At 43.7% G+C, this 24348-nt stretch overlaps 4 protein-coding genes across 4 annotated transcripts; 3 read left to right on the top strand and 1 right to left on the bottom strand.

The window, feature by feature from the left end:
- The first annotated feature begins 636 nt into the window (after nucleotides 1–636).
- cd2bp2 (CD2 (cytoplasmic tail) binding protein 2) lies at nucleotides 637–3647 on the top strand. The gene is made up of 7 exons (XM_069717530.1): nucleotides 637–727; nucleotides 1039–1117; nucleotides 2021–2150; nucleotides 2298–2455; nucleotides 2537–3110; nucleotides 3206–3291; nucleotides 3390–3647. Exons 2-7 carry the CDS (start codon nucleotides 1043–1045, stop codon nucleotides 3498–3500), a joined length of 1134 nt encoding a protein of 377 aa, XP_069573631.1. The 5' UTR covers nucleotides 637–727; nucleotides 1039–1042; the 3' UTR covers nucleotides 3501–3647.
- Nucleotides 3648–4893: 1246 nt separating this feature from the next.
- prr14 (proline rich 14) lies at nucleotides 4894–14911 on the top strand. Its single transcript, XM_069717500.1, has 11 exons — nucleotides 4894–4916; nucleotides 5660–5687; nucleotides 5874–5983; nucleotides 6586–6748; nucleotides 6844–6897; nucleotides 7427–7467; nucleotides 7984–11142; nucleotides 11219–11360; nucleotides 12263–12372; nucleotides 13273–13341; nucleotides 13720–14911. Exons 3-11 carry the CDS (start codon nucleotides 5886–5888, stop codon nucleotides 13994–13996), a joined length of 4113 nt encoding a protein of 1370 aa, XP_069573601.1. The 5' UTR covers nucleotides 4894–4916; nucleotides 5660–5687; nucleotides 5874–5885; the 3' UTR covers nucleotides 13997–14911.
- Nucleotides 14912–14923: 12 nt separating this feature from the next.
- Nucleotides 14924–18588, bottom strand: LOC138632169 (transmembrane protein 265-like). Its single transcript, XM_069717513.1, has 3 exons — nucleotides 18341–18588; nucleotides 17007–17224; nucleotides 14924–15782 (listed from the first exon to the last, which is right to left on the bottom strand). Exons 2-3 carry the CDS (start codon nucleotides 17220–17222, stop codon nucleotides 15624–15626), a joined length of 375 nt encoding a protein of 124 aa, XP_069573614.1. The 5' UTR covers nucleotides 17223–17224; nucleotides 18341–18588; the 3' UTR covers nucleotides 14924–15623.
- Nucleotides 18589–20159: 1571 nt separating this feature from the next.
- rusf1 (RUS family member 1) lies at nucleotides 20160–23801 on the top strand. The gene is made up of 14 exons (XM_069717533.1): nucleotides 20160–20375; nucleotides 20450–20527; nucleotides 20610–20724; nucleotides 20819–20864; nucleotides 20980–21012; nucleotides 21294–21399; nucleotides 21796–21897; nucleotides 22463–22533; nucleotides 22649–22833; nucleotides 22958–23015; nucleotides 23094–23158; nucleotides 23265–23396; nucleotides 23483–23548; nucleotides 23649–23801. The coding sequence occupies exons 1-14, from the start codon at nucleotides 20226–20228 to the stop codon at nucleotides 23732–23734; spliced, it is 1293 nt and encodes a 430-aa protein (XP_069573634.1). The 5' UTR covers nucleotides 20160–20225; the 3' UTR covers nucleotides 23735–23801.
- The last annotated feature ends 547 nt before the right edge of the window (nucleotides 23802–24348 follow it).

Here is a 24348-nt window from a genome sequence, read left to right as displayed (position 1 = left end):
GGAAAAAGAAGCTGTTGTCTGTCCTGTGTAAGATTTAGCATCATGTAATTTAATTCAGAAATATCGAATTATGTAAACTTCAGAAAAAACATTGAAGATGTCAACATGTCTGTAGGTCCCATCACCCAGGAGCGAAGGTTAACAAATCTTAGATGCCTGGAAGAAATGAGGATTCTGAGAATCATTAAAATTATATATGTATGATATCTGCGGTTTCTTGTGTCAAGTTTTTCAAATGAGTATTTTACAAAAAAGAAATTGGTTCACTATGTTTAATAAAGGCTAAATAACAATTAATTCCATTGCCGCTTAATCGTCTGAAGGTTGTTGTTTTTTAAAATTAAATTTATTGTTTTTTCATAAAATAAAATTTAAAAAAAAACAGTAAAAATTACACATTTCCCTCTTACTACTTTTAGGATATTTAAAATTATATTATATTTGTCATAAAAGACAAAGAATAGGAATAAGTCACGACATTTGGTGCTTAGAACTATATAGATAATAGATTGATAAAATAATAGCTGATTTAGTTTCTGACTGCATTTTTTTTTCCATCTCTATTTATATTAGAAAACAGAATTTCCCCAAAATTTGAGGCGGAGATGTGAAGCAGTTGTCCTCCTGTCCGGGTGGCGGCGCTGGTGCGCCGCGGCGGCTGGCGGCAAACCAGATAAAAACATCGGGAAGGAACCAAAACGAACGTCGTTTGAATCTGTTTCAGCAGGTTTTTACAGCATTTTATAACTCAATGTTATCCGTGTTTGTAAAAGTGTGTTCAAACTTTCCGTAGGCACTTAAACTACATGCTTCCTCACCTCGAGGAGGATTATGGGACTGTGATAAGAGCCACACTTCTCTCCAAATGAGCTGTGTTTGTAGTCGTTGGCTAACATGCTAGCCTCGAGGCTAACATGAGTTCTGTGATCAAACGTCAGAAGAATTCAGTAAATTCGTTTATTTTCGTAATAAAACTGCTCGCTGCTGTCAGACGTCCTTCATGGGAACACAAACTGTCTGTTTTCTGCCTTTTCGTAGCGCCATGTCGAAAAGAAAAGTCACATTTGAGGACGGTAACGGGGAGTTGGACGTAGAAGACGAAGTCCCGAATAAAAAGGTAAAAACAATGTCCGGTTGTTGTTGTTGTTGTTGTTTGTTTTACAGCTTTTAAGGAAGCAGACTGATGTTTTAAATATATAACATCTTCCAGGCTTTCTACAAACGTCCAACCAAGCAGCACACTTTATTATCAACACAGAACAGTTGAACGTCAGAATCTGCAGCTGTTCATCCTGAAAACGGATAATTGGTCCCAGAGCTGAGATTGAGCTCCTCGGTGTCCTAACAGTGGACACCTTAGGACACCTGTCCTTAGTTTCTGATCCTTTGGTCTTTCTCTGAAGCTCATTCTGACTTTTACTTCATAATGGAGTTGAATTGCTGTGAGTATTTTGACTTAAAGTAAAAATGATCTACATACTTTTAAATAAAATATGCTGGAAGCGTTTATATACGGTAATATAGCAAACAGGTCCTCACCGCATCACAGAAGCTTCCTACAAAATGTCCAAGACTACAAGAACAAATCAGTGTCTCCTGCTTGACAGCCCAGATGTCTGATTTAATAGGTTGGACCTCACAATTATAATAATATAACAATTATATTGTCACAATTGATTTAAGACAAGTAATGTTATACATCTCTGTTGTTGTTGGTTTAAAAGACCAAACAAGAGAATAACAACACGTAGATTAACACAGGATCTAGTAAAGACTATATTTATTGAACTGAGGATGACACTTGTTCATTTTATGGTGAATTTTGATCTGTATTTTTTTTTTCAACCTCATGCCCTTAAAAGTGCTGAATCACACTGCTGATTACACGGAGAGTAACTCTGCTTTTCAAAAGAACACGTGGACAGTTGGAGTACCGTGGAGACGAATCGATATTTACGTCTGTATTTCTGTCCACTGTGACGTCACGTCTGTGTTTGCTCTTCTTCTGCTGTTGGACCAGACGTGTGAAGCTGTCACTGGACCAGGATCCAGGTTCAAGGGGAAACATTCCCTCGACAGCGATGAAGAGGATGAAGCGGAGGAGACGAAGAGCAGCAAATATGATATTCTAGCCAATGATGACGTGGAGGGTGCGTCGTGTTGATCATTTGAACTGTAACTATAAAGTGGTCTACGGCTGTTAAGTGGCTAGAAGTCCAGCAAGATGGTGCTTTGACTAAACTGTGTGTGTATCAGTAATTGTTTTTAATTTATCACTATGACAACTATGTTTTCAGGCCAAGAAGGAGCAACAATCGACTACGATGAGGGCGTTTCTATTACGCCTTTCAACCTGGACGAGGAGATGCAGGAAGGACACTTTGACTCGGAGGGAAACTACTTCGTCAAAAAGGAAGAAGAGATCAGAGACAACTGGCTCGACAACATCGACTGGGTAATTACATTTTAGGAAAATACACTTTGCTCATGAAAACTTTTCAATGCATTGTTAAATAACATAAATGTCTTCTTCCAGGTGAGAATAAAAGAGCAGCCTTTCAAGAAAAAGAAGAAAGGTCTCGGAGCCAAGCGGAGACGCAGGGCGGGCGACGAGGACGAAGCCGAGGAGGAGAAACAGAGGGAAGAAAAGCAGGGGGACAAAGATGAAGAAGACGAGGATGAGGAGGAGGAGGAGGAGCCGGCCGAGGACCCGCTGGCTTCCTACACGCAGCACCAGCTCACCGAAGCCGTGGTCGAACTGTTGCAGCCCGGAGAGACGGTCGCCAAGGCGCTCCGTCGGTTGGGAGGCCTCGGACTACGCAAGAGGGGGAAGCTGAGGCAGGAGAGCGAAGCCACCGAGGAGACCGAGCGGGACGCGGAGAAGCTCGATAAGCTCACGGCGCTCGCCGACAGGCTGGTCGGATCCGGGATGTTTGAAATCTATCAGCAAACCTACGAAAAACTGGGCTTCTTGATGAAGAAAATGAGCAGCAAGCGGCCGGCGGTGGACCAGAAACCCGAAGACGAGGACGAACTCGACATGTTTGCTGATAATTTTGACGAGAAGCAAGCCGTCAAATCCGAGGACAAAGACGAGGAAGATAAAAAAGGTCATTTAGTCGTTCTTTTTTTCTTTTCTTTTTTTACATCTACTTTTAATTTCACACTTATATCCGTTTTAATTGAGTGTTTCTCGTCCTCTCAGTGAGCGATGAAGTCCTGTGGGAGTACAAATGGGAGAATGAGGATAAATCAGAAGTCTTCGGCCCGTTCACCAGCCAGCAGATGCAGGTATGATGTTTGGGAGCAAGATGTATGATATGAAATTTCTTATGATCTACATTAAACAGGTGTTTTTTTTGTAACCGTCTTCTCGTCTTGGGCTCCAGGACTGGGTGGACGAAGGCTATTTCAGCACCGGCGTTTACTGCAGGAGGGTCGACCAGGACGGATCTCAGTTCTACAACTCCAAGAGATTAGACTTCGAGCTCTACACATGATCTGTGTCCAAAGAATCACCCTCAGCATTCATGTTTCAACCTTTCTTTGGTCTTATCTTTCAGGGTTTTGGTGTCAGATCTATCATTTTAACAGCAGTTATGTTTCCTGTACATTGTTTTTAAATAAATAAATAGTCTGTGGTGTCATCAGCCATTCTTTTCGCTTTTTTTTTTTAAATTTTAAATTTTTATTACCGAGAAACATCACATTGTGGGTCCATTTTAAGGCTCATAAAAAAAAGATTCAATAGAATTATGTGTTCACCATTTTACACGCGGTAGAAGAAACTACTTTACTATTCTTTCAATTCAACTTCTGCCCCCAAACTGCAATCTTGAATGGTACTTTTACCTTCAATAAATTAAGGTTTTCAGTAAGGATGATAACAAACTTAACATTTAGTCACTTGTCTTTACATCTCTGTTACCTGCCAGGATTTTAACAATCCTTCCAACAGCACCAGTTGTGAATGGTTTATTGTTTCAAATCACAGTCGCAAAACATTATCGTCCACAATCTAATCTGGATGTTTTGGTGGAAAATGTGGTCAGCGGTAACAAAAGGAAACGCTGACACTTGGCAGTGGATTTCCTGAGATTAAATTAATCCGCTACTAATTCTTCAAATGCTGATTTTATTGGTTTTACGTAATGATAAACTGAATATTGAGGAATTGTAGATAATTTCTGACATTTAAATAATTTTTAATAAAGACAATTATTAATAGAAAACCCTAACAATTGAAATTTGTATCAAATTAGACATGTAGTATTTTAAATGAATTAAAATGTTTTTGTTAATTAAGTAAAATTGAATGTAAAAACCATGATAAATAATAGCATTTGAACTGATAGGAACCTGCGTGCGACTGCTGCCGCGTTAATTCTTCCTTTTGGACTCTTAGTGAGTCCTTTAATCTACTGGCTCATAAAAGATGACTTCAATTTACGGAGCCTTTTGCCTGCGCGCTCCTATTGGCTGCCCTCAACCTACGACCCTCGAAGTCCTCCCCTCATTGGTCAGATTTCCACAGGCGGAAAAAAAGAAGTCTCGCTGTGATTGGACGATCCGCGCGTCTCGGTGGTTGGCTGTGTGAAGCGGCCCTGTGAGTCGCTGCCGTCTCGGCCGCCGTCCTCCCGCTCTTGTTTACAGCGAAGTCGGAACATCATCCGGCCTGAACGGCGACACGTCTCCGGTAAATGTATTTCACGTTATTCATCAACAGTAACCGTATGCGACTAAAACGCAGACTGATTACATTTCCGGTTATCCCGTTAAAATCGGTGTAGACGTTGGCTGGCAGGTCTCCGGCTCCGACTACTCCCCGGCGCGCTGGCTGCCGGATGAATGTCGGCGTCACACGAAACCACGAAGTTGCTCTGAGACGAAGATGTTGAAGCTTCCCGGTTCAACACGTGAGCGGCCGGTAGCTCGAGCCGAGAAACACCCGTTTGAACCGGAGACTCTTCCAGGAAGTAGACGGCGCTCATTTTCTGATCCAACCGCCGCTTTTATTTGATTGAAAACATTCAACAAAATAATAATGAAACCTAAATCCTTTCAGTGTTTCCGTGTTTATAAGCCGAGCAAAGTTATTTAATGTTCGCAGGTTTCAAAGACTCAAATTTAAATCGTGACGTTTCCCCTCTCCTCCGGCGTTATGGATTTGATCGATTATATTGATTATTGATGGTTCCTCGATGTGTGCCGCCGGTTTCAAACGGAAGTGACTGATGAACCTTCAGCACACCTGCTGTGATTCATTCATGCCTCCACTTTTAAATTACACATAACACACAACAGTAAAACCTTTTACTTCACATGTAAAAGCTTTTCATTGACTTCCATTAAAAACAGAAACAGATCGACTGCAAATAATCTGAACTCGAGTCAAATTCAACACCTTTTCTTTTGTTCTTAATTTATTCGCGTCACCCTTCAAACTTTTTTTTAAATCACTGTATTTTGTATTTTTCGTGCTTGTCTGGAAAAAAACATGTTGAAATTTCTGTGTTTGTCAGATTTGCTGTTTTTCTTTTAAATGTTATTTTTTAATCTTTGGGATTATTGATCAGATGAAATGAGGCCACTTCTCTTAATTTTGTGACATTTTGCAGAGTATGAACTTAATAATTTGAGTTCCTTTTCTTCATTGCAGAAGAAACTCCGTCCCAGAGTCTGGAAGAGTAAGTGAACCCTGATTTTTATTATTTCTGTTTCAGACCTATTTGGAGGTGCTTCCGTGCTGATGTGACCCCCCCCGCATGTTGTTGTTTTCCCCCCCCGTTGTTGTTATTTACAGAGAAGGCCAGACGAGAAGAAGCAGGGAGTGAAAGGGGATGTTGACTTTTCCCTCTGATTCCCTCCCTCAGATAGTTTGTCCGATGGATGAAGATGCTCTTCCCCCAAACCCTTTCTGTAGTGCACCTCCCTACAGCGAACCTCCACCTCCTCTCCTCCCCCTTTCCTCCATCACTCCCAGGTATAGTTCTCCCGACACCTTTTGCTTTCGTTTGCTGCCGGGTGTTATTTTCCACTTCTCGCTTGTTGGCGCGGTTGTTTTTTTCCTCTCTTATCTGCTGAAGGGATTAAGACCTGGAGTCTGTTGGAGTTTATCTGCTCTGCTGCTTTCACATTGTGCAGATTTAACTGTTTCAGGGACGAGCAGCATAATTTAGCTCGAGGAAAAAGAGCCTTTTGCGTTTTACAGTAGTTTTAAATGTCGGCGGAGCAGCAGGAGGATCTGTGAAGACCTGTTGGTGTAAATAGTTCAGTGGTGAAATGTGCTCCTTTTTTAATGCTTGTAAAACCTTTGTAAGAAATGCGTTTACAACGTATACCGATTATCCCTTCACCATTGGGGAGTAGTTATTACATTTGGTCATCAGTTATTATCATGTTATGTTGCATTGATGTATGTTGGCCGCAGCTTAGCTATGGATGTATTTTGTTTGGTCATTTTTGGTATTTATAATGAATTAGTTTTCCTTAAAACTTGCTGCTCTTCATTCTTTTTCGATTTAAAATAAGAAACCAATTTCACATTTATAAAAAAAAATATATATATATTTTAAACATTGGCAGCTGTTCAAATGATGGAATATCTGGACACCGAAGGAGCGTTCGCATTCAGGGAATCAGAGCTGAAACTCCGGAGAAGCAGAGAAGCACAGACAGCCGAGCGGCTCAGAAACCCTCCAGACAGAATCCGTCCCCCACAAAGAGACAAACGGAGCGAGAGATTATGGTAGGAGTCCAATTTAAAATAAAAAAATCTTCTTTACATGCTTCTCGGTAATGAAACGAGTCTCCGCTAACGTCCTTCATCTCTCTGATTTATAGGTGTCACAATCGAAGCAACCGAGGGTTGAAAGAACACACGAGGAGAAAAACAAGGTTGGTTTAATCTTTTCCTTCATCCACATGTTAGACGGAGATTGAGAAGCAAACCGAGTCGTTTTCACGTAAATCCGTCACACGTCTAATCCGTGTGCTGTTGTGGCAACATGGGAGATCCGTCCAGTGGGCGCGGTGTCGGGTCAATCCGGTGGTTTAATCCTCCTTCACGGTCCGCTGCATCCGACGAGGGTCTTAATGTGACCCACAAAGGCTCCGATGCAGATATTATAGGATGTAATGCTTCATCACGGCCGGGTGAAATAGCTTTTAACACAAATAATCATCATCGAGTAAATCTGATGAAACTCTATCTCTCTTTTTATTTGACCATATTTTTACAATGTCACAGATGTTAACCCGTGAAAAATATGTTGAATTAATCATGAACGTCTTTTGCTATATTTGTTAAAAGTGAATGATGTATAAATGTAAAGCAGTATTTTAATGTGTTTGTTTTGTAGCTGCTCAACCAGATACTGTTTAATTTGCCAAAAATAATTGAGTTGTTTTTGTATTTATTTTGCAGGATGGATTTGATTTCAGTTTTACTGCAGAGCACCAAAATGAGTAAGTGTGTTGCATGTGCACGCTAATTATTTGTATTGATCTTTGATCTCGTAGAAATGATCTCTAGCAGCTTCCATATAATGTACAATAGCAAACGCAGTAGAAATGATAACCACATTTCATGATTTCTTTATTAATGAGGAATTAGAAACAAGATCGTAAAATCACCGGTGACACGTTACATTTGCACTTTGAACTACCGCACCTTTAAAATGCATATTGCTCTATTTCTTGTTTTATTTTATGCATTAAATCAGTTCTTACACATTTGTAATCTATATTTTTAAATGTTTCTTTTATATCTGTTAACATGTGAAACACTGCATGTCATTTTCTTGCTACAAAGCACTTTGCACTGCATTTCTTGTATGAAAGGTGCTCTACAAATAAAGTTTATTAGTACTATTACGTTGATACTTTTACTAGACTCTTATATTTATGTTTTCTTATGGTACATATTGCTTCAGCATTGTGATTTTTCTGCAAGTCAGATTTTCTCTCCATTTATATTTACAGGCTAAAAGACCAGAAAACTCCACAGAAGAAAGCCGACGTGTCTTCTGGAGAAAATGTAGTCGAAGCCTCTAAATCTGGCGTGAATACGTGCAAGGAATTGTCCGTCTCAAAATCCCCGCCCCCGAAGGGATGGGTGATCGGACCGCTGTTCCAGTCCTTCAGGTCGAAGATGGCCAGTTTCACAGAGATCGTCATGACTCCCGTTAAACTCTTCAGGGCCGGCACTCCTCCACCGTCCACGCCCCCACCGGACGAATACCACGAGTGTGAGCTGCCGGCCGACGACGGCGCAACTGATGTCAAACACTCGGAGCCGAGCAGGTCGTCTTCTCCAGAAGGACAAAGTGGGAGGTGGGAGGACGCCAAAGCCAAGCAGCCGAGGCTCGGTGATGAAGAAGGGGCACAAAATACAAAAACTGTCGGTTTCAAATATTCAAAGAAATTGAATTTTGATAAGGATTTGTCAACAGGAAGCTCTGAACAGACTGATGACTGTGCAATAAATCAGAATGACGATATGTCAGCTGATTTAGTTCCTTCGCCACACAGTCCTTCACGCTGTGCCGCTTCTGAGCAAGACTCGTCACACCAACCCACGTTAAAGATACCCGTTGGTGTGGAGGGTCAGAAAGGCAAGCCGGCCGCCCAATTACAACCACTGCCCGGAAAACGTACAGGAAAAAGATCTGAACTAAAGGTAACAAACTCTCAGACTCTTATATTTGAAGACGCGAAGGAGCAGCTGGACGACGAGCAGTTTTTTCACCAGAAAAGATTGAACAACTCGACTGACTCCAACAAAACGGTGTCCTCGTATTCTTCAGCGTGTTCCACTCAGCCGGAGGACGAGGACGACACCGGGAACGGAGACGGTTGTGTCTTCCTCGGACAAAACTTCCCAAATAGACCGAGCGACAGAGCTCATAAAAGGACACTGAAACCTACTTTGGACACACAGAAGCTGGAGTTTCAACTGAACCCCGAAACGTGTTCAGCTTCAGGTCGTTGGAGGGAAATGAAAGTGCTGAACGTTAACTGTAACTCCCAAGACTCTGTGAAGAGGAAAAAATTGACATTCGACACGCGTACGGAGGATAAAGAAACTCAAGAGTTACTCAACACAGACTCGGATAACGGCGTCACGAGACGGCTTCGGCCACCGAGGAAGGATTTTGCGTCGACAAATACCTTCGCGGACGCGGAAGAAACGTTGAAACCTGCCAGAAAAAGACGGGCTGCGTCAAAAACAGCGAATAAGAAAGGAAAAGGTGGTCGAGGAAGTCTGGCCTCCATGAACGATGAAGCAGAATTGCACTCGCAGACTGAAAGCTGCTGTGACGCCATGTTGGTTTGCTCGCTGGAAAAAAGCAGCGGTTTGTCCGACAAGCAAAAAGGCAGCAAAGCCAAACCGAGCGGTTCGTGCAAAAGACCGAAGGCGAGCAAAGTCGGTAAACTCGATGAAGTCCATAACGGTATGGATCTGGAAACTACTGTGGCGATCACTTCTACAAAACAAGCTGAAGAACAGACATTTTCTGAGGTTCTCGTCCGTCCTGATACGAAGCAGCTCCAGAGGACGAGGAACATCAACAAGAAGCCGCAGAAACGCAAATCGGCAAACTTAGCAAGTGTAACGACGGAATCGGACAACACTTCGGTTTCTACCTCGTCGGTACCGTCGGCCGAGCCGTCAGAACTCACGCCCGCGGACTTTAGTTCCTCCGAGCATCCTCAAAAAGAGGGATCGACTACTGGGCTGAGCCAGCCGTCCAAGAAACCCAAAAAGGGCCGTCGAGGTGCCATTCAGGCGTCCGAGTCCAGCGGGACTCAGGAGACGAAGCGGTGCGTCAACAGTGTTCGTTCCACAACCAAAGAAAGTCCGTCAAAGGGAAGCAAAGGAAACATCTCCACGGACCCTCTGTATTTTGAAATGACACCTTTTGAAAGTAATCACCAACTGGTTCCTTCACCGGTTCCTTCACCCTCCCAACTGGTTCCTTCACCCTCCCAACTGGTTCCTTCACCCTCCCAACCGGTTCCTTCACCGGTTCCTTCACCCTCCCCAGCGGTTCCTTCACCGGTTCCTTCACCCTCCCCAGCGGTTCCTTCACCGGTTCCTTCACCCTCCCCAGCGGTTCCTTCACCGGTTCCTTCACCCTCCCCAGCGGTTCCTTCACCGGTTTCTTCACCCTCCCCAGCGGTTCCTTCACCGGTTCCTTCACCCTCCCCAGCGGTTCCTTCACCGGTTCCTTCACCCTCCCCAGCGGTTCCTTCACCGGTTCCTTCACCCTCCCCAGCGGTTCCTTCACCGGTTCCTTCACCCTCCCGACCTCCGTCAGACTCGCGTGTACAGTTGAATAATGAAGATAAGCACGTTACGATATTTCCCTCGAACTCCGAAGTTAGTAACGATAGCGGCATCACTCTCCGTCGGGAAAGGTCGAGCTCAAGAAGAGTTAACATCAAGCCGAGAGCCGACAACCAAAGGAGGACCAAACGTGCTTTGAATGGTCGGACACGTAAAGGTGAAGAGGCGACCAAATCGATCACGGTAGAAGACGCGGATTTGAGTGCGTCGGGCGTACGCTGCTCAGAAAACGGCCCGTCCAGGCGCTTGTTGCGCAGCTACTCGTGTCCGGAGATCCTCTCGCTCCGTCCCCACGACGCGTCCTGGACGTCCTCGCTGCACCCGCCGCATCACAGCAGGACGCCGACGTCGCAGCAGCACCCGTCCTCCCACGGTCCGTTGGTGTCGCACGCTCACAAGTCCCTGCGGCGGACTCGTCGCCACACCGTCTGCAGCCTGGAGGTGGAGAGGGAGATCGTCCCGCTGTGTCTCCGCAAGGAAGTGTACCCTTCCCGGAGACCCGTCCCGTACGACCCCCTCGCCCAACACCTGTCTCCGGGCCTCACGCTGTCCCCCAGCACCTACCTCTCCGCTCTCGCCTCTTGCTTCCTGTCGAGCCCGCTGGCTTTCCTGTCCAAGAAAGCGGACGGCCGAGGATCGTCCGCCAGCCCGAGTACTTCCAGCCACGTTTCCTCTCCCTCCTCCTCCTCCTCCTCCTCGTTGTCGTCCCCGTTGAGCTCCTCTTCATGGCACCTTCCAGGATTTATCCCCAGAACGGACTCCTCTGGCGCCACCTTGGATCCTAGCAGCAGGTAACGAACCGTTAATAACGTCTGTGCCACCGACGTGTCCGAGCGGCGGTGATCTCACCTCTCGTCTTCTTTGAAGTGGGAATACGTTGGTGTGTGAGATGGAGAGGAGACGACAGAGCGAGGAGGAAGACGACGGCGAGGACACGAGCTCGTCCAGTCAGGAGTTTGAAGACGTTGGGCTGAGAGAGGAGAAAGCTCTGTCCGACTCCGAGATCAAGGTAAGCATCCTTTTACACTGGTGTCATTACATCTCCTGTTTTGGAGACTTCGCATTTGTCGTTAGTTTAATGCAAAATTTTGGCTCCATCCATTCTGATGGTTTCATTTTAAAACTCGTGGCATGCTAACAATAGTTCAAACTATTGGTTTGTTTGAAGCGCTAAAATAAAGACTTTGGAAAATGCTGCTGACATTTTTTTTTATTGGTTTGAAAACTTCAGGACTCTGTTGGAAACTGAAGGTTTGAATACGATGACTCCAACGTTTGCGTCCTGACTGGTCTCATCAGTCACGCAGGTTCTTTCCCTGATTCGTATCGTGTGGCTCCTTTTCTGAAGGAAAACTAAATCCATCAGCCGCGACTACCGCTGGTTGATTCAACAGTAATCATGAATACCAGATGTTGCTGAGCTTTTTGTCTCTGCAAGCAGCTGTTGTGTCGTTAAATTCTGCAAAAGCTATAAATCCAGCGACGTGCAGCAATTCCTGAATCCAGCGACTCTCACAAGGATCCAGGAAAACGTTTTGAACTGGTTGCACCTAGAATATGGATCATAATACACGGCAACAACTGCAGCAAATGAAAACGGCCTTTATCTTGATTTACAGTCACTTTCCACATCAGAAGGTTCCTCTTGATAAGAGTAACTCAGTCCAATAAAACAGCGCTATACTTCACCCTACTTTCATTTTCGACATACAGAAACTTCACCCACTCTTATTTTTTTAAGCAACATTTATATCACACATTTTATAATAAGTCTGTATATCCTGCCCGGTCTGAGCAGGTTACGTTTGTTAGCACAGCTTTTGCTGGCTGTAAATATCTAAATATCCTGCTGGCTCCTGGTCGCTCTGTCAGCACTCATATTTAATGTTTCCTCTCCTAACGTCGCTGCAGGTGGTGCAAAAGCTGGAGGAGCGAGGGAAGGTGTCGTCCATCAGAATCCGTAAAACTTTACCCAAACCTCAGAACAACCTGACGCCGATGGGCCTCCCCAAACGCATCAGGTACGGACGCCATACGTTCAATCCACAGTTTTAATCAGCAGCTGGCGACTCGGACCTTAAAGTTTGTATTTGTCGTTTTGCTTTTTGGGTGCTCCCGTTTTTATTTCTAGCATTTTTGAAAACTACACACGTGATAATAATTTTGGTCAAAAGTTGTGTAAAATTTCTTATTTTTAGTTGAAAAAGGTCAAATAAAAATAAAACCTGTAGCGGTGTATTCCCACCATTGTAAATAAAGACAGATGTGTTGCTTTGCTTGGATTTAGTTTAGTTGCAGCCAGAAGGACTTTCAGCACGTATTGACGAACTTACAAATGAGTCTGTTCTGTATCGTGTTTTTGCTTCGTTGTTGACATCAAAGAATTGCCGTAACGGCACATTTATACGCACGTCGTTCTCTCCACGACTTCCTTCCTTCCTCATTTAGCAAAGTGAGTCAGATTCAAGTTAACGGCCGGCTCGATACCTCGTGCAGGAACTCTACGCAAGATGAACATAATTCCTTCATTGCTATTGTGCACAAACATATTAATGGTTTAACATTATTTAATTTGCTACAAATCACACAAAGTTCTCAGGAACTCTTGAGCAAAGTTTTCAAAGGTTTCCTGTCTGTCTGAAAACTGGGTCACATGCAAAGTTTGCAGAGGTTACTGAGGTCTGTGATGACGTGTTTGATCCTGTGAACTGAAATCAACCTCGCGTTGCACTCAGAGACTCTTCATCAGGTTTGAGTGTGAAAGTGGAACAACTTTTAGTGCGTCACACTGACCCCCCCCCCCCCCGATGTGATCACGTCGATATGTCCTCCTACATGTGGGATGTATGTCGAATGCTCTCGGATCAATACTCACACTGAAACTGTTCTGGGTTGTTTTTTGTCCTCCTGTTTTCCTGCAGGCTGAAAAAGAAGGAGTTCAGTTTGGAGGAAATTTACACTAATAAGAATTTTAGCAAACCTCCCGAAAGGTAAGATCGGATGTTTACGGCATTTATACGTGTTGAATGAACGAGTCACGAGTCTCTAACAAATATTAATAGACGGCTTAACTTGCACCTTTGCCAAAAAAAAATTCTGGAACAGTTAAATCAACTCGACTTTGAGGCTTCATGCTGCGTTTAAGGGATTCAAATAGTTGCATCGTAATCATTTGTTGATTTAGAAATAATGAGTCAGACGTTTACCAATCGGGAAGCAAAGAGGCTTAGTTTGACCACCGGGTGGCGCCAGAGGACAGGTCGTGCTGTTATCTAAATCATCTGCATCACTTGGTCTGTATTTGTGCTTCATGTGTACTTTTATTTTCTGCTGCCTCGACTCATTCGATGGGATTTGTCACGTTTCAGCCGGTTGGAAACCATCTTCGAGGCTCCTCTGAGTCGGCGGGACGGCTCCGAGTCCTCGTTCGGCCAGCGGCGCGTCAAGCGCTTCGTGGAGTTCCTGGAGGTCGGCGAGGTCAGAAAACCAAAGAAGCCTCTCATCGGAGTCGGAAAAGCAGGTTTTTCCTCGTCCAGGACGAGACGAGGGGGCTTCCCGAAGGGCGAGCAGGACGTGGACTCGCTGCTCTGCTCCAAGCTCGATCAGCTGAGTCTGTGGTTGATGGACGACGACGAACGCAGCTGACGCCGACGTCCACGCGCGAGTCCTGTCGGCACAATCGTAGACCTACGAGCTGCAGAGCAGCGACATCACAGCACGTCATCGCAGCGGGTTAGAAACATTCATTACACACATCCAGCAGGTTTTTCAGTCATCACAGCTGTTCCGTCCGTTTCCGCCCTCAGAGACGTTTTCCATCCGTGACAGCAAACTGAAGTTGATTTCAACATTTGTACAATAACGCGTAGTTTCAGTCCTGTAAATCGTAGATCTACCCGGTGTGAAGGACTCTGCTCAGCATCCCTACGAAGGTCCCGATGCCGTTTCCCTGAAAAAACAAACAAACAAAAAAAAAACAACGGTGTCTTTTCAAAAATGTTGACTCGGATTGCGTCCGACTTCTGTTGCACCGTCCGTTTCTTGAAAGAAAGCAACGCGTCACATTTGTAGTCATGACCTTGCAGCCTCCTTGTAAGTTGTTAATAAAGGCAGCTATTTATTTTTTTTTTCTTATTTGCTGAATATAACTTATTCACATGCCAGCAAGAGATTTTTAATCGCCGCAACCTATTTCAAAAAGTTTCCCGTCCACGGAGTTCGTGTACAATCAAGTTTATCTGCTAAATGCTGAGACTGCATGAATCTCTTCACTCAGCTCAGAGCAGCTTTGTTCAATTAGTCCGTTATTGATTCAGTTTTGTAAAATGTACGTTGGAAGCTGCTGGTTTCTGTCTGTGTTCAACCTGAGGATCTCGATTGTTTTTGTGGTGTATATTTGTATTGTAAGTGTAACTTCTCGTTAAACAACCATTTTTATTTTTTTATTATTATTTTTGCCAAATGTTAATGAGGTTGCCTTAACTGTAAAATCGGTATAAAAACATGTTTTGTAGACATATTTGTAATTTTCTTTTTCTTTTTTGAGCAACAGAGCACAAACGTATTTCATCATTTTATTATAAAATATGTTTGTATAAAAGTACAGCATTTAACATGAATACATTTAATACGATAACAATGCAATAATGCGGCGATGACGTTGGCACAACAAAAGAAGGACGTCCTGAAGAAGCACTGCCATGCGTTTTTTATTTTCCAGTAGAGACCCAATCCTTAAAGAACATGTTTACGTTTTAAATTCACAAATCGACTAATTTATTAACTTTTGTAGTATATACAAGTATTAAAGAGTGAGTATGTTAAACTGTAGAGGCAGAAATATTAAGTAATTGGTCATTACTGGAGACAGTTCATATCTTTTAATATATAAGATATACAGTATGTTTCATGTAGTGCCCTGTTTCAAACTGTAGGCAATGCTGGATTTTGTATGTTCACTTAGATTTGGATTTGTCCAGATGTGCATATATTGTTAAATAAATATTACAGCATATTAAAATATGTATAAAGTTGGAAGATTTTTCATACCATTTTTCTAGAGTGTTTGGTATTGGTTTAAAAAAATCTATTTAAAAGAGGAAATATAAAAGCGTAAACAATCTTTATCAGCGCAACAAAGACCTTCCGCAGTCTTTTGTGTCTCGTGTAACTTCCAGTTTCTTCACGTGTTTTAGTCGTCGATAAGCGGCTTCGTACAGTTCGCCGTCCGTCTCCGTAAAACATCCGAAACCCGAAGAGCCTCGGGGGTCCGTCAGTCTATTAGAGTGAGGAGATACGAGATCAGCACGAAAAGCAGGGGAACCGACACCAGAAGTGAAGCGCACGTCACGATGGAGATGATGCTAAATTTTCTCGCCCGTTTTGAAAACTCTGCCGCTTTCTCCGGATCTTTTCCTCGCCGCTCCTCCGCCTGTTGCAATAAAGAAAATATATGCTTATTTTGAATTTAATGCCAGCAACACATTTGTAGTTGTTCCAGGATCATGTTCACCACCGAGCTGCATCACCTCTTCTTTTAACAACACTCTGTAAATGTCTGGGAACTGAGGAGACCAGTTTCTGGAGTTTTGAAAGTGAAATGTGGTCCCATTCTTGCCTGATACAGGATTTCAACTGCTCAACAGTTCAGTCTCCTTTTGTCATATTTTTGGTTTATGATGCTCCAGATGTTTTCAATGATTGACAGGTCTGGACTGCAGGAGGCCAGTTTATCAGCGGACTCTTCTACTAGAGAACCATGCTGTTGGAATACGTGCAGAATGTGGTTGGACGTTGTTCTGCTGAAATAAACAAGACCTTCCCTGAAAGAGACGTTGTCTGGATGGCAGCATATGTTGCTGTATATGTTGTTCAGAGCTAATGGTTCCTTCACTGATGTGCTATGTGCACTAATGCATCCCTATATCGTCCTGGATACTGACTTTTGAACTGTGCACTGACACAAAGCTGTGTGGTCCCTCTCTTTAGTCCCTTGGCGTCCATGATTTCCAAAAAGAATATAAAATTTAGATTTTGACTACAGGACAGTTTTCCACTTCACTTCAGTTTCTATCTGGTTTCCTCTTTGTTTGGTGGGATTTTAACCTGCATTTGTGGATGCAGTGATGAACTGTGTTCAGACAATGGTTTTTGGAAGTGTTCCTGAGCCCATGCAGTGATTTCCACTCCAGAACTGGGGCTGTTTTTAATGTAGTTGGATGGGTTGTACCTGGATATGGATATTGCAGAGACTTAGCAAGCAAATCGCTGTCCGTTAAAGCTCAGAGGGACCTGGAAGTTTGGAAGATTTTCACTTGATTTGCTGATATTAACTTAATCAAAACATGACTTTTTGTGACAGCGATCTTTTCTTAGATCCCTCACATGGAAAGAGTTCCTCTTGCGTTATATGCGGGTGGAATGATTGCAGCACAGAATAATCCTGGGAGTGTGACTAGAAAAGAAAACTTGTTTAAAACAGGAAGTGCTGCTTCCAGAGAAATCTGGATTCACCAACAGAGACTCGTGTGACTGGTCTGGTTTTCTGGTAATGTGTGATGATGCAACACAAAGCGTTTCACACTCAATATGCTGCAGTTTGGATCGGCCAGCGCCTGTTTTCAATGTGACACTTTAATAGAAAGTAAAAAAGTACCTTGACTGAATATATCAGAGCTTTGACTCCAACGCAGGAGATCCCGCAGATGATGCTGCAGATGGCCAGCGTCCTGTGGTCCTCGTCGGCGCCCTCTTTAGGAACGATGACGTTATGATTGGAACTGTTGTTATGATGGCTGTCAGCGGACCCCGATATCTGGGTCAGCGGGACCTCTTCATGCTCACTTCCTGGTTTCTGAGGTGAGTTTGACATGTCTGCAAAATGTGACATCTGGTTTTCAGAAATTATTTAAGTGAGCCCATTTCAAACTTCCTGAAAGGATTTTGAGTTTTGATAAGAGTGTTTGTAAATGTTGATCTTATTAAAATGAATCTCTGGGTTTGTGAGAAATATTTGTGCATCACGTCAGAACAGGAGAAATGACCTCGAGAGCTGTTTCCTGTCTCTGAACTGTTTCCTGTTCCTGCTGAACATAAAAACCTGAGAAGTGATGTCATCAGTGTCACGTCACATGATGGTGCCATGTGTCACTCCAGATAACACACCTGTCTGAGTACACACCAGGTGTTATTACTCACACAAAGGGAACACGAGGGTTTGATCTTAATTTTGATTTGATCTTAAAGATTTTAATCTCAAATCTTGTCTTTTTGAAAAAATGTAGTTACTTCCTTCAACTAACTCCCTTTAAAGTGCCCGAACTCATTTAATGTTTGATCAAAACAAAACAAATGTTCTGAACTTGGCTGTGTGATTTATGTCTAACTTATTACTTTAATTAATCATTGACTGATTAATTTATTTAATTATTGACCTGTTGTGTCTTCTGCACTGGGCTTTGTTCAAAACAAAGGTTCCCTTACGAGTCTTAACATGTTCTTCAAAGTATCACCGGAGGAATTTCAGGTTATTTCCAACGTGGAACAGAAAGTAACTTGTGAATTGTGGAAATAGCGTCTGTGTTGTCTGAACTATTACCACAAAAAAAAAGTTGAGAAACTTGTATGATTACAATTTTAAACATTTCCAAACTTCCTGCTCTGCTAGTCAAATGAAAACGTGATATGTGAAGTACGTAATCTCTGATTTGATCAAAGCACACCTCTCCCCAGCTGTTGTTGTCTTGTTGGGAAGCTCAGCTCTGTAATATTACACAGACCTGTGAATCATTGGTGCTGAACTGGTTTGTGTTCTTAACATGTAACTGATTATTTCCAGTAAAAAGGTTTTTGTTCTATAAATGACGTAAAAAAACCAAAATCAAAGGTGGTTCTCAACGACAAACAAGAGTATTTATGACTTGATTTGACCCAATGATACAGTTCAGTCACAATCAATCAACAATTTAAAGGTTGAATTAAAGTCCAAACCTGATCAAATGTAAAAAAGATCCCGGTCCTGAAACCGCTCCGAGTCTGAGTTCAGTCCTTCAGTGAAGCAGTTTGATTTTAACGTCCGAATGAGATGAATGTCGTCTTCTCGTCCACTTTTAAAAGGCGACAACTGCAGTCTGAAACTTTAAAAATAAAAACATAAACCTTCCAACGTGTTAATCCAAAACACCCCAACAGCCCCGGAGACGACCGTCCGAGTGACAGCCAAGAAGACAAGTTGTTGAGTGACAGGAAGGAGAACCTGGAGTGAAACTCAATGTGAAACCTCCACGCCTATCTCCTGTCCTCCTCTCCTCCCTCCTCTCCTCCTCCTCCTTCCCTCCCTCCCTCCCTCCCTCCCTCCCTCCCTCCCTCCCTCCTCTCCTCCTTCCCCTCCCCTCCCTCCCTCCCCTCCCTCCCTCCTCCCTCCCTCCCTCCTTCCCCCCTCCTCCCTCCCCTCCTCTCCTCCCTCCCTCTCTCCCTCCCCTCCTCCTTCCCCTCTCTCCCTCCTTCCTCTCCTCCCTCCTCTCCTCCTTCCCCTCCTCCCTCCTCTCCTCCCTCCTGTCCTCCCTCCCTTCCTCCCCTCCTCCCTCCTCTCCTCTCCTCCCTCCTGTCCTCCCTCCCTCCCTCCCCTCCTCCCTCCTCTCCTCCCTCCTGTCCTCCCTCCCTCCTGTCCTCCCTCCCTCCCTCCCTCCCTCCCTCCTTCCCCTCCTCCCTCCCCTCCTCCCTCCTCTCCTCCCTCCCTCCCTCCTTCCCCTCCTCCCTCCCCTCCTCTCCTCCCTCCCTCTCTCCCTCCCCTCCTCCTTCCCTCTCTCCCTCCTTCCTCTCCTCCCTCCCTCCCTCCTTCCCCTCCTCCCTCCTCTCCTCCCTCCTCTCCTCCTTCCCCTCCTCCCTCCTCTCCTCCCTCCTGTCCTCCCTCCCTCCCTCCCTCCTCCCTCCCTCCTCCCTCCCTCCTCTCCTCCCTCCTGTCCTCCCTCCCTCCCTCCTTCCCCTCCTCCCTCCTCTCCTCCCTCCTGTCCTCCCTCCCTCCCTCCTCTCCTCCCTCCTCCCTCCCTCCTCCCTCCCTCCCTCCCTCCCTCCCTCCTCCTTCCCATGCATCCTGTCCTCCTTCTCTTCTATTCCTGCTCCACATTCCAGAGGACTGGGGTGGGGGGGGGGGGGGGAGGAGGTGTGTCCCATGGGAGTAAAACAGGTAAATTCACCTTTTCAAAGAGCAAACAGATCTCATGCTTTTGTCTTCACTTCAAAAGCTCTTCAATAAACAAACCCAGTGCCTCTCAGGAATCTTCCTCTGACTCAGAGATAAAACATCTTTTCTCTCCTTCACTCTTTATTTGACGATAACCTGGATGTATTTTTTCTGTCTGTGACTTTTCATCCAATGAACTCTGCATCTGCATCCATAGCTTCAGTCATCTCTGTGCTTCAAGAAGTACAAATTCACTTTGCAGTTATTTTTTTTTAGTCGAGAACGCAAGCCATTATTTTGAAAGTCTTACAGGAAGTCATGATTTGCAGCGTAATGCAGTAACTTTAACAGGACAAACTCGAGGGAGCTCAAGATCACCGCGGACATTTGATTTATTCAGTTAAAAAGAAAAAAGAAAAGGTGGCGCAGCGTCATGTAGGTCAAAGTTTATTGTACGATATTATTTATATTATTATTAGTGTTTGTCGGAGCTCCGCCTTAAAATCCCAATAAACCAATGAGGAGCCCAGAAACTCGGACTGACGAGACAACCCGGAAACGTAAGAAAGGAAAAGAAGCGGAGAACGACGACACGTCGGCTGTGAAGCAGAACAACCTCCTCCTGAATGAAATGTAATCCGGTGGATTTCAGTTTGCTTTTGTTTGTGTGCTCCTGAGTGTTGAAGGGTCTACATGGAGGAAGATGCAGGTGTGGTTGTGGCCACAGAGAGATACGGAAGTTCAGAGTCCTGGAAGTATTCAGTGAAGGATGGACTGATGGAGAGGAGGAGAGACGGGGGTGAAGGTGGAGCGACAGGAAACTCCGTTGTTGGAGTTTTTAAAGTAAGTTTATTGGATTTATCTGCTCTGACTGTTAAAGATCCTCTGAGCCTGACGCTTGGACATTTTATTTTCAGAGTGTCTTTCTGCCTCAAGGTTATCCGGAGAGTGTCAGCGGTGATTACCTGCAGTACCAGTTTTGGGATACTGTGCAGGTACAGTGAGAGGATTCATCAAAAGATCATTACCGTCTCCGATGATATAATATCTCTAATAAAGTCGTCTTCCTCTGTTCAGGCTTTCTCCAGCTCCCTCTCAGGGACTCTGGCCACTCAGGCGTCTCTCAAAGGTGTTGGAGTTGGAAACCAGGAGGCGACCGTAGCTGCTGCCACAGTCACCTGGTTATTAAGAGGTGGGAAGTAAAACAAAGACAAAAAGAAGAAGAAGCCATAAAGTAAGATTAATGCACCTGCAGACGTTTGAGTAACTGATGTGTGCCTCTGCAGATGGAACCGGCATGTTGGGAAGAATCCTCTTCGCCTGGCGGAAAGGGTTCGCTCAAATCTTCTGCTTTTCCTCTTCCACAATTTAAATTCATTTTTGTTCTCTGATGGAAAATTCATTTTTAAGAAGCTTCTTCTTTTTGTGTTGTTGTTTTTTTTTCCAGGAGTAAGCTGGACTCTGAGGCCAAAAAGTGGAGGTATAAGATAATAAATAGAAGAATAGAAACACAGTTAGGAAGAAAAAAAAAAGGTGCACACAATAAAACAAAATGTACAAAAAATTACAAATACTTGTACAATAAAAAAAGATAGTTAAAAATTATTTTTGAGAAAAAGTAAGACCAATAAATCCATTCAACTTGGGATGAAATAAAGTGGTGCTCTGACATTCAGCGCTGCATTATTTTAGGCACCTGATGTAGAAAAAGGTTGTGAATCCAGCCGTTATTACATCGGATGTCCTTTTCTTTTTTACCAGACTTTTTGCTGACTTTCTCAATGACGTTGCCATGTTCATGGAAATATCGGCTCCGTACTTTCCCGCTTGCTTCACATTCATCGTGTGCACTGCAGGAATATTCAAGGTAAAAAATAAATCAGAGAAGTTGAAAGACAAAAGCGGCAGAATTGGAAAAGTAGTCAAATTGATTGATGATGCACAGAAATAATGTTCATCTGTCAAAAGTCAAGACTCAAGAAGGCAAAAAAGACTTTGAATGAGCCACAGATACGGGTCACACGTCAACGTGCTCGGTCATCATTTATTTATTCATTACTGACAGTTTTTTCCTCCCAGAACTGACTGGAAATGTGTCACAATTCACAAAATATGGAACCAGACTACAAACTATGAAACTTCACATTTGTAAAGAAGTTAAACGTGAAAACGCGACGACCCAACGGCCTCCGTTTCCTGGGTATAAGTTGGCTTTTCACAGAACTGAACTTGGCGACGTTATTGTGAGTTTTGTCGTCTCCAGTCTGTCGTCGGAGTCGCCGGCGGCGCGACCAGAGCTGCTCTGACCGTCCATCAGGCTCGCAGAGACAACATGGCCGACATCTCCGCCAAAGACGGCAGTCAGGTGACCGTGACTTGTTGCTGTTGGTGATGAAGTGAACCGGTGTGAGCAGTGATGTCACCTGATACAGCTGCATTCTTTCCATTTCACGTGTCCGGTTATAAACAGGGCTGCAAACAATAATAATTATCTACATTTTTTGATTGATTTGTCGATTACTTTCTCAAATCATCGATTTGTCTGTTTGGTCTTTTAAACGTCAGGAAGTGGTAAAAAAAATAAAAAAAATGTCGACCTGCGTTCCCTGAAGTCCAAAGTAGCCCAATTAAAAGATACTCCGTTTATTATCATAAGGAATCAGTAAATATTTATATGTAAAAAGATCAGAAAATTATTCACAACAATTAATCACTTATCAAAGTAGTTGGCGATTAATTGTCAGTTTATTAACTAATTATTTAATGTTGTTCTAGTTTAAAATATATCAGAGAGGAAAATATCTCTTTATACATAAAAAGTAAACAAGCCGGAAAACTCAGGTTTTTACGATGAATATTATCTTCTTGTGCTATTAAACGATTAATACATGTCTTTTTTTTTCTTCTATATTTTATTTGATTCCCACCAGGAGACTTTAGTGAATTTGGCCGGACTGCTGATCAGTTTGGTACTCATTCCCCTCGTCACTGATAATCCTGTGTAAGTATTGTTGTATCTAAAATATATAATATATACATTAACTGTACTCTTCCATCACTGCCGGAGTCGGTCGTGGGTTTCACGCCGTCCCCGTCGCTCTCTCTCCGCTCCTCAGATTGACTCTCGGCCTCTTCTTCCTCTTCACCGTCCTCCATCTCTTTGCCAACTACAAGGCCGTGCGCTCCGTCGTCATGGAGACCTTCAACGAGGCGCGGCTGTCCATCGTGTGGGGACAGCACCTGAGAGACAAACGCATCCTGAGTCCCCCGGAGGCCAATCGGAGAGAACCGGTTTTCTTGGGTAAACAAAAACAAAAATCTACATTTGACTCGACTCTTTAAGGGTTTGACAAACTTTTTTTTTTACTGTTGAGTCTGTTTATTTATTATTAAATTATCCTCTGTGGGTTTTGTTTTTTTTCCAGAGTTTGGGAAAACTGTGCCGATCAAACTGGGAGTGAAGCTTCATGAGGTTGTACGGAGGTGAGTTCACACAAACAGTTTTGTTCTTTTCTCACACATTTTAAAGTCAACAGTTTCATTTCACTGATTATTTTGCAGCCGAGAGGAACTTCGTTTGGCTTCGAAGGGAAACGACACGCCGTACCTGTTAGGAGTCAGAGACGGTACGCCGCCCTCGTCCACAGCCGTCGCTTTAAGACTCAAACGATACACTTGAGTGAGTTTTTAGTTTTACTTTTATTTTCTAACCCTGCTTTTGTCCTTCGTAAGGCTGCGTGCGTGTTTGTTTGAGAGCAGAAGCGTCGGTACGTGATGAGATCCGAGCGATGTGCGAGGCCGTGTGGCTCAGCAGCGCGTCCAGCCCTCCGGCGTCCGGAGAACACGAAGCACCGAAGCAGCAAAGTGAGCCGTCGCCTCCCTTCACGAGTATTAAAAGAGTGTTTTTAACGTTGCACTTCACACACAGCACGCTTCTCTTTTTGAAAAAGGTCACTGGGAAACGGTGCACGAGGGTCACAAGCTGATGGACGCGACCTTCGATCCGTTTCTCAAAGGTGAGCGTGCGTCAAACCGTTTTAACCTCCAGAATTTGCCAACTTGTCACGGCTGTATTTTTACTCATAGAAACGTGGTTCTGCTCAATTCGATCTCCAGGTGTGGAAGCTGCCGGATGGGATGTAAAACGAACTCTGCTGGACTGGGACGAGTGGAGAGTCGAGTGGAAAACAAAAAGCAGCTGAACAACTATTTCTATTTGTTTGTGTCACGTTGTCCAAAGACCCATTAAAGTGATATTTTTCAGTACCAGCATGTCTCATTTGATTCAGTCTTTTCTCTAATTTTAATAAATACAATCCAAGTAGAGAAAAAATAATCTATATTTGTGCACTAAATATTTGACTGTTAGGTAATTAAAATACAACACGAGACAATAAGTGAGTAAATGTTATTAGTTGGTTTGACATGTATTTACTCTGCTGTAAAAAAACAACAACATTTTATTTACTTGTTTATAAATGTATCATACAAATGAAATATGACTGCTCTTTTAATAAAGGGGGCAGTGTTAAAGTTGCACAACCCATTAAGACACCACGAAGAAGAAAAAAGCAACAACATCCGTTAGGAAAGTGGTTGTCAAGTTAACCACTTCCTGTATGGTGCTACTGGAAATTAAGCACGTGCGTCTCGAATTAATTTAGTGAAGTAATAACTGGGGTTTAATTTAGGTACTTCGCGAGGATTTGATAGTAGATAAACTAAAAAAAAGATCATGTTGAACACTGCAGGATACGATGTAAGTGTTTAAGGGTTTCTGTTTTTGTCGTAAATAATGCCACGGAAGTTGTATTTT

This window comes from Brachyistius frenatus, unplaced genomic scaffold (genome assembly GCF_029030835.1).
Source record: "Brachyistius frenatus isolate BFR_SWC_R1_liver_20210118 unplaced genomic scaffold, ASM2903083v1 Contig_176, whole genome shotgun sequence".
In the NCBI taxonomy this organism is placed as follows: Eukaryota; Metazoa; Chordata; class Actinopteri; family Embiotocidae; genus Brachyistius; species Brachyistius frenatus.
This window is presented reverse-complemented; position numbering and strand designations above follow the sequence as displayed.

Coding starts and splice junctions, on each gene's coding strand:
- cd2bp2 (XM_069717530.1), top strand. CDS start 1,043: ATGTCGAAAAGAAAAGTCACATTTGAGGACGGTAACGGGGAGTTGGAC. Junction 1,118..2,020: donor ACGAAGTCCCGAATAAAAAG/GTAAAAACAATG, acceptor CTGTTGGACCAG/ACGTGTGAAGCTGTCACTGG. Junction 3,111..3,205: donor AGACGAGGAAGATAAAAAAG/GTCATTTAGTCG, acceptor TCGTCCTCTCAG/TGAGCGATGAAGTCCTGTGG.
- prr14 (XM_069717500.1), top strand. CDS start 5,886: ATGGATGAAGATGCTCTTCCCCCAAACCCTTTCTGTAGTGCACCTCCC. Junction 12,373..13,272: donor GGCCTCCCCAAACGCATCAG/GTACGGACGCCA, acceptor GTTTTCCTGCAG/GCTGAAAAAGAAGGAGTTCA. Junction 13,342..13,719: donor TTTAGCAAACCTCCCGAAAG/GTAAGATCGGAT, acceptor GTCACGTTTCAG/CCGGTTGGAAACCATCTTCG.
- LOC138632169 (XM_069717513.1), bottom strand. CDS start 17,222: ATGTCAAACTCACCTCAGAAACCAGGAAGTGAGCATGAAGAGGTCCCG. Junction 15,783..17,006: donor CTCTGATATATTCAGTCAAG/GTACTTTTTTAC, acceptor TTATTGCAACAG/GCGGAGGAGCGGCGAGGAAA.
- rusf1 (XM_069717533.1), top strand. CDS start 20,226: ATGGAGGAAGATGCAGGTGTGGTTGTGGCCACAGAGAGATACGGAAGT. Junction 21,898..22,462: donor CCGCCAAAGACGGCAGTCAG/GTGACCGTGACT, acceptor GATTCCCACCAG/GAGACTTTAGTGAATTTGGC. Junction 23,159..23,264: donor CCTGTTAGGAGTCAGAGACG/GTACGCCGCCCT, acceptor GTCCTTCGTAAG/GCTGCGTGCGTGTTTGTTTG.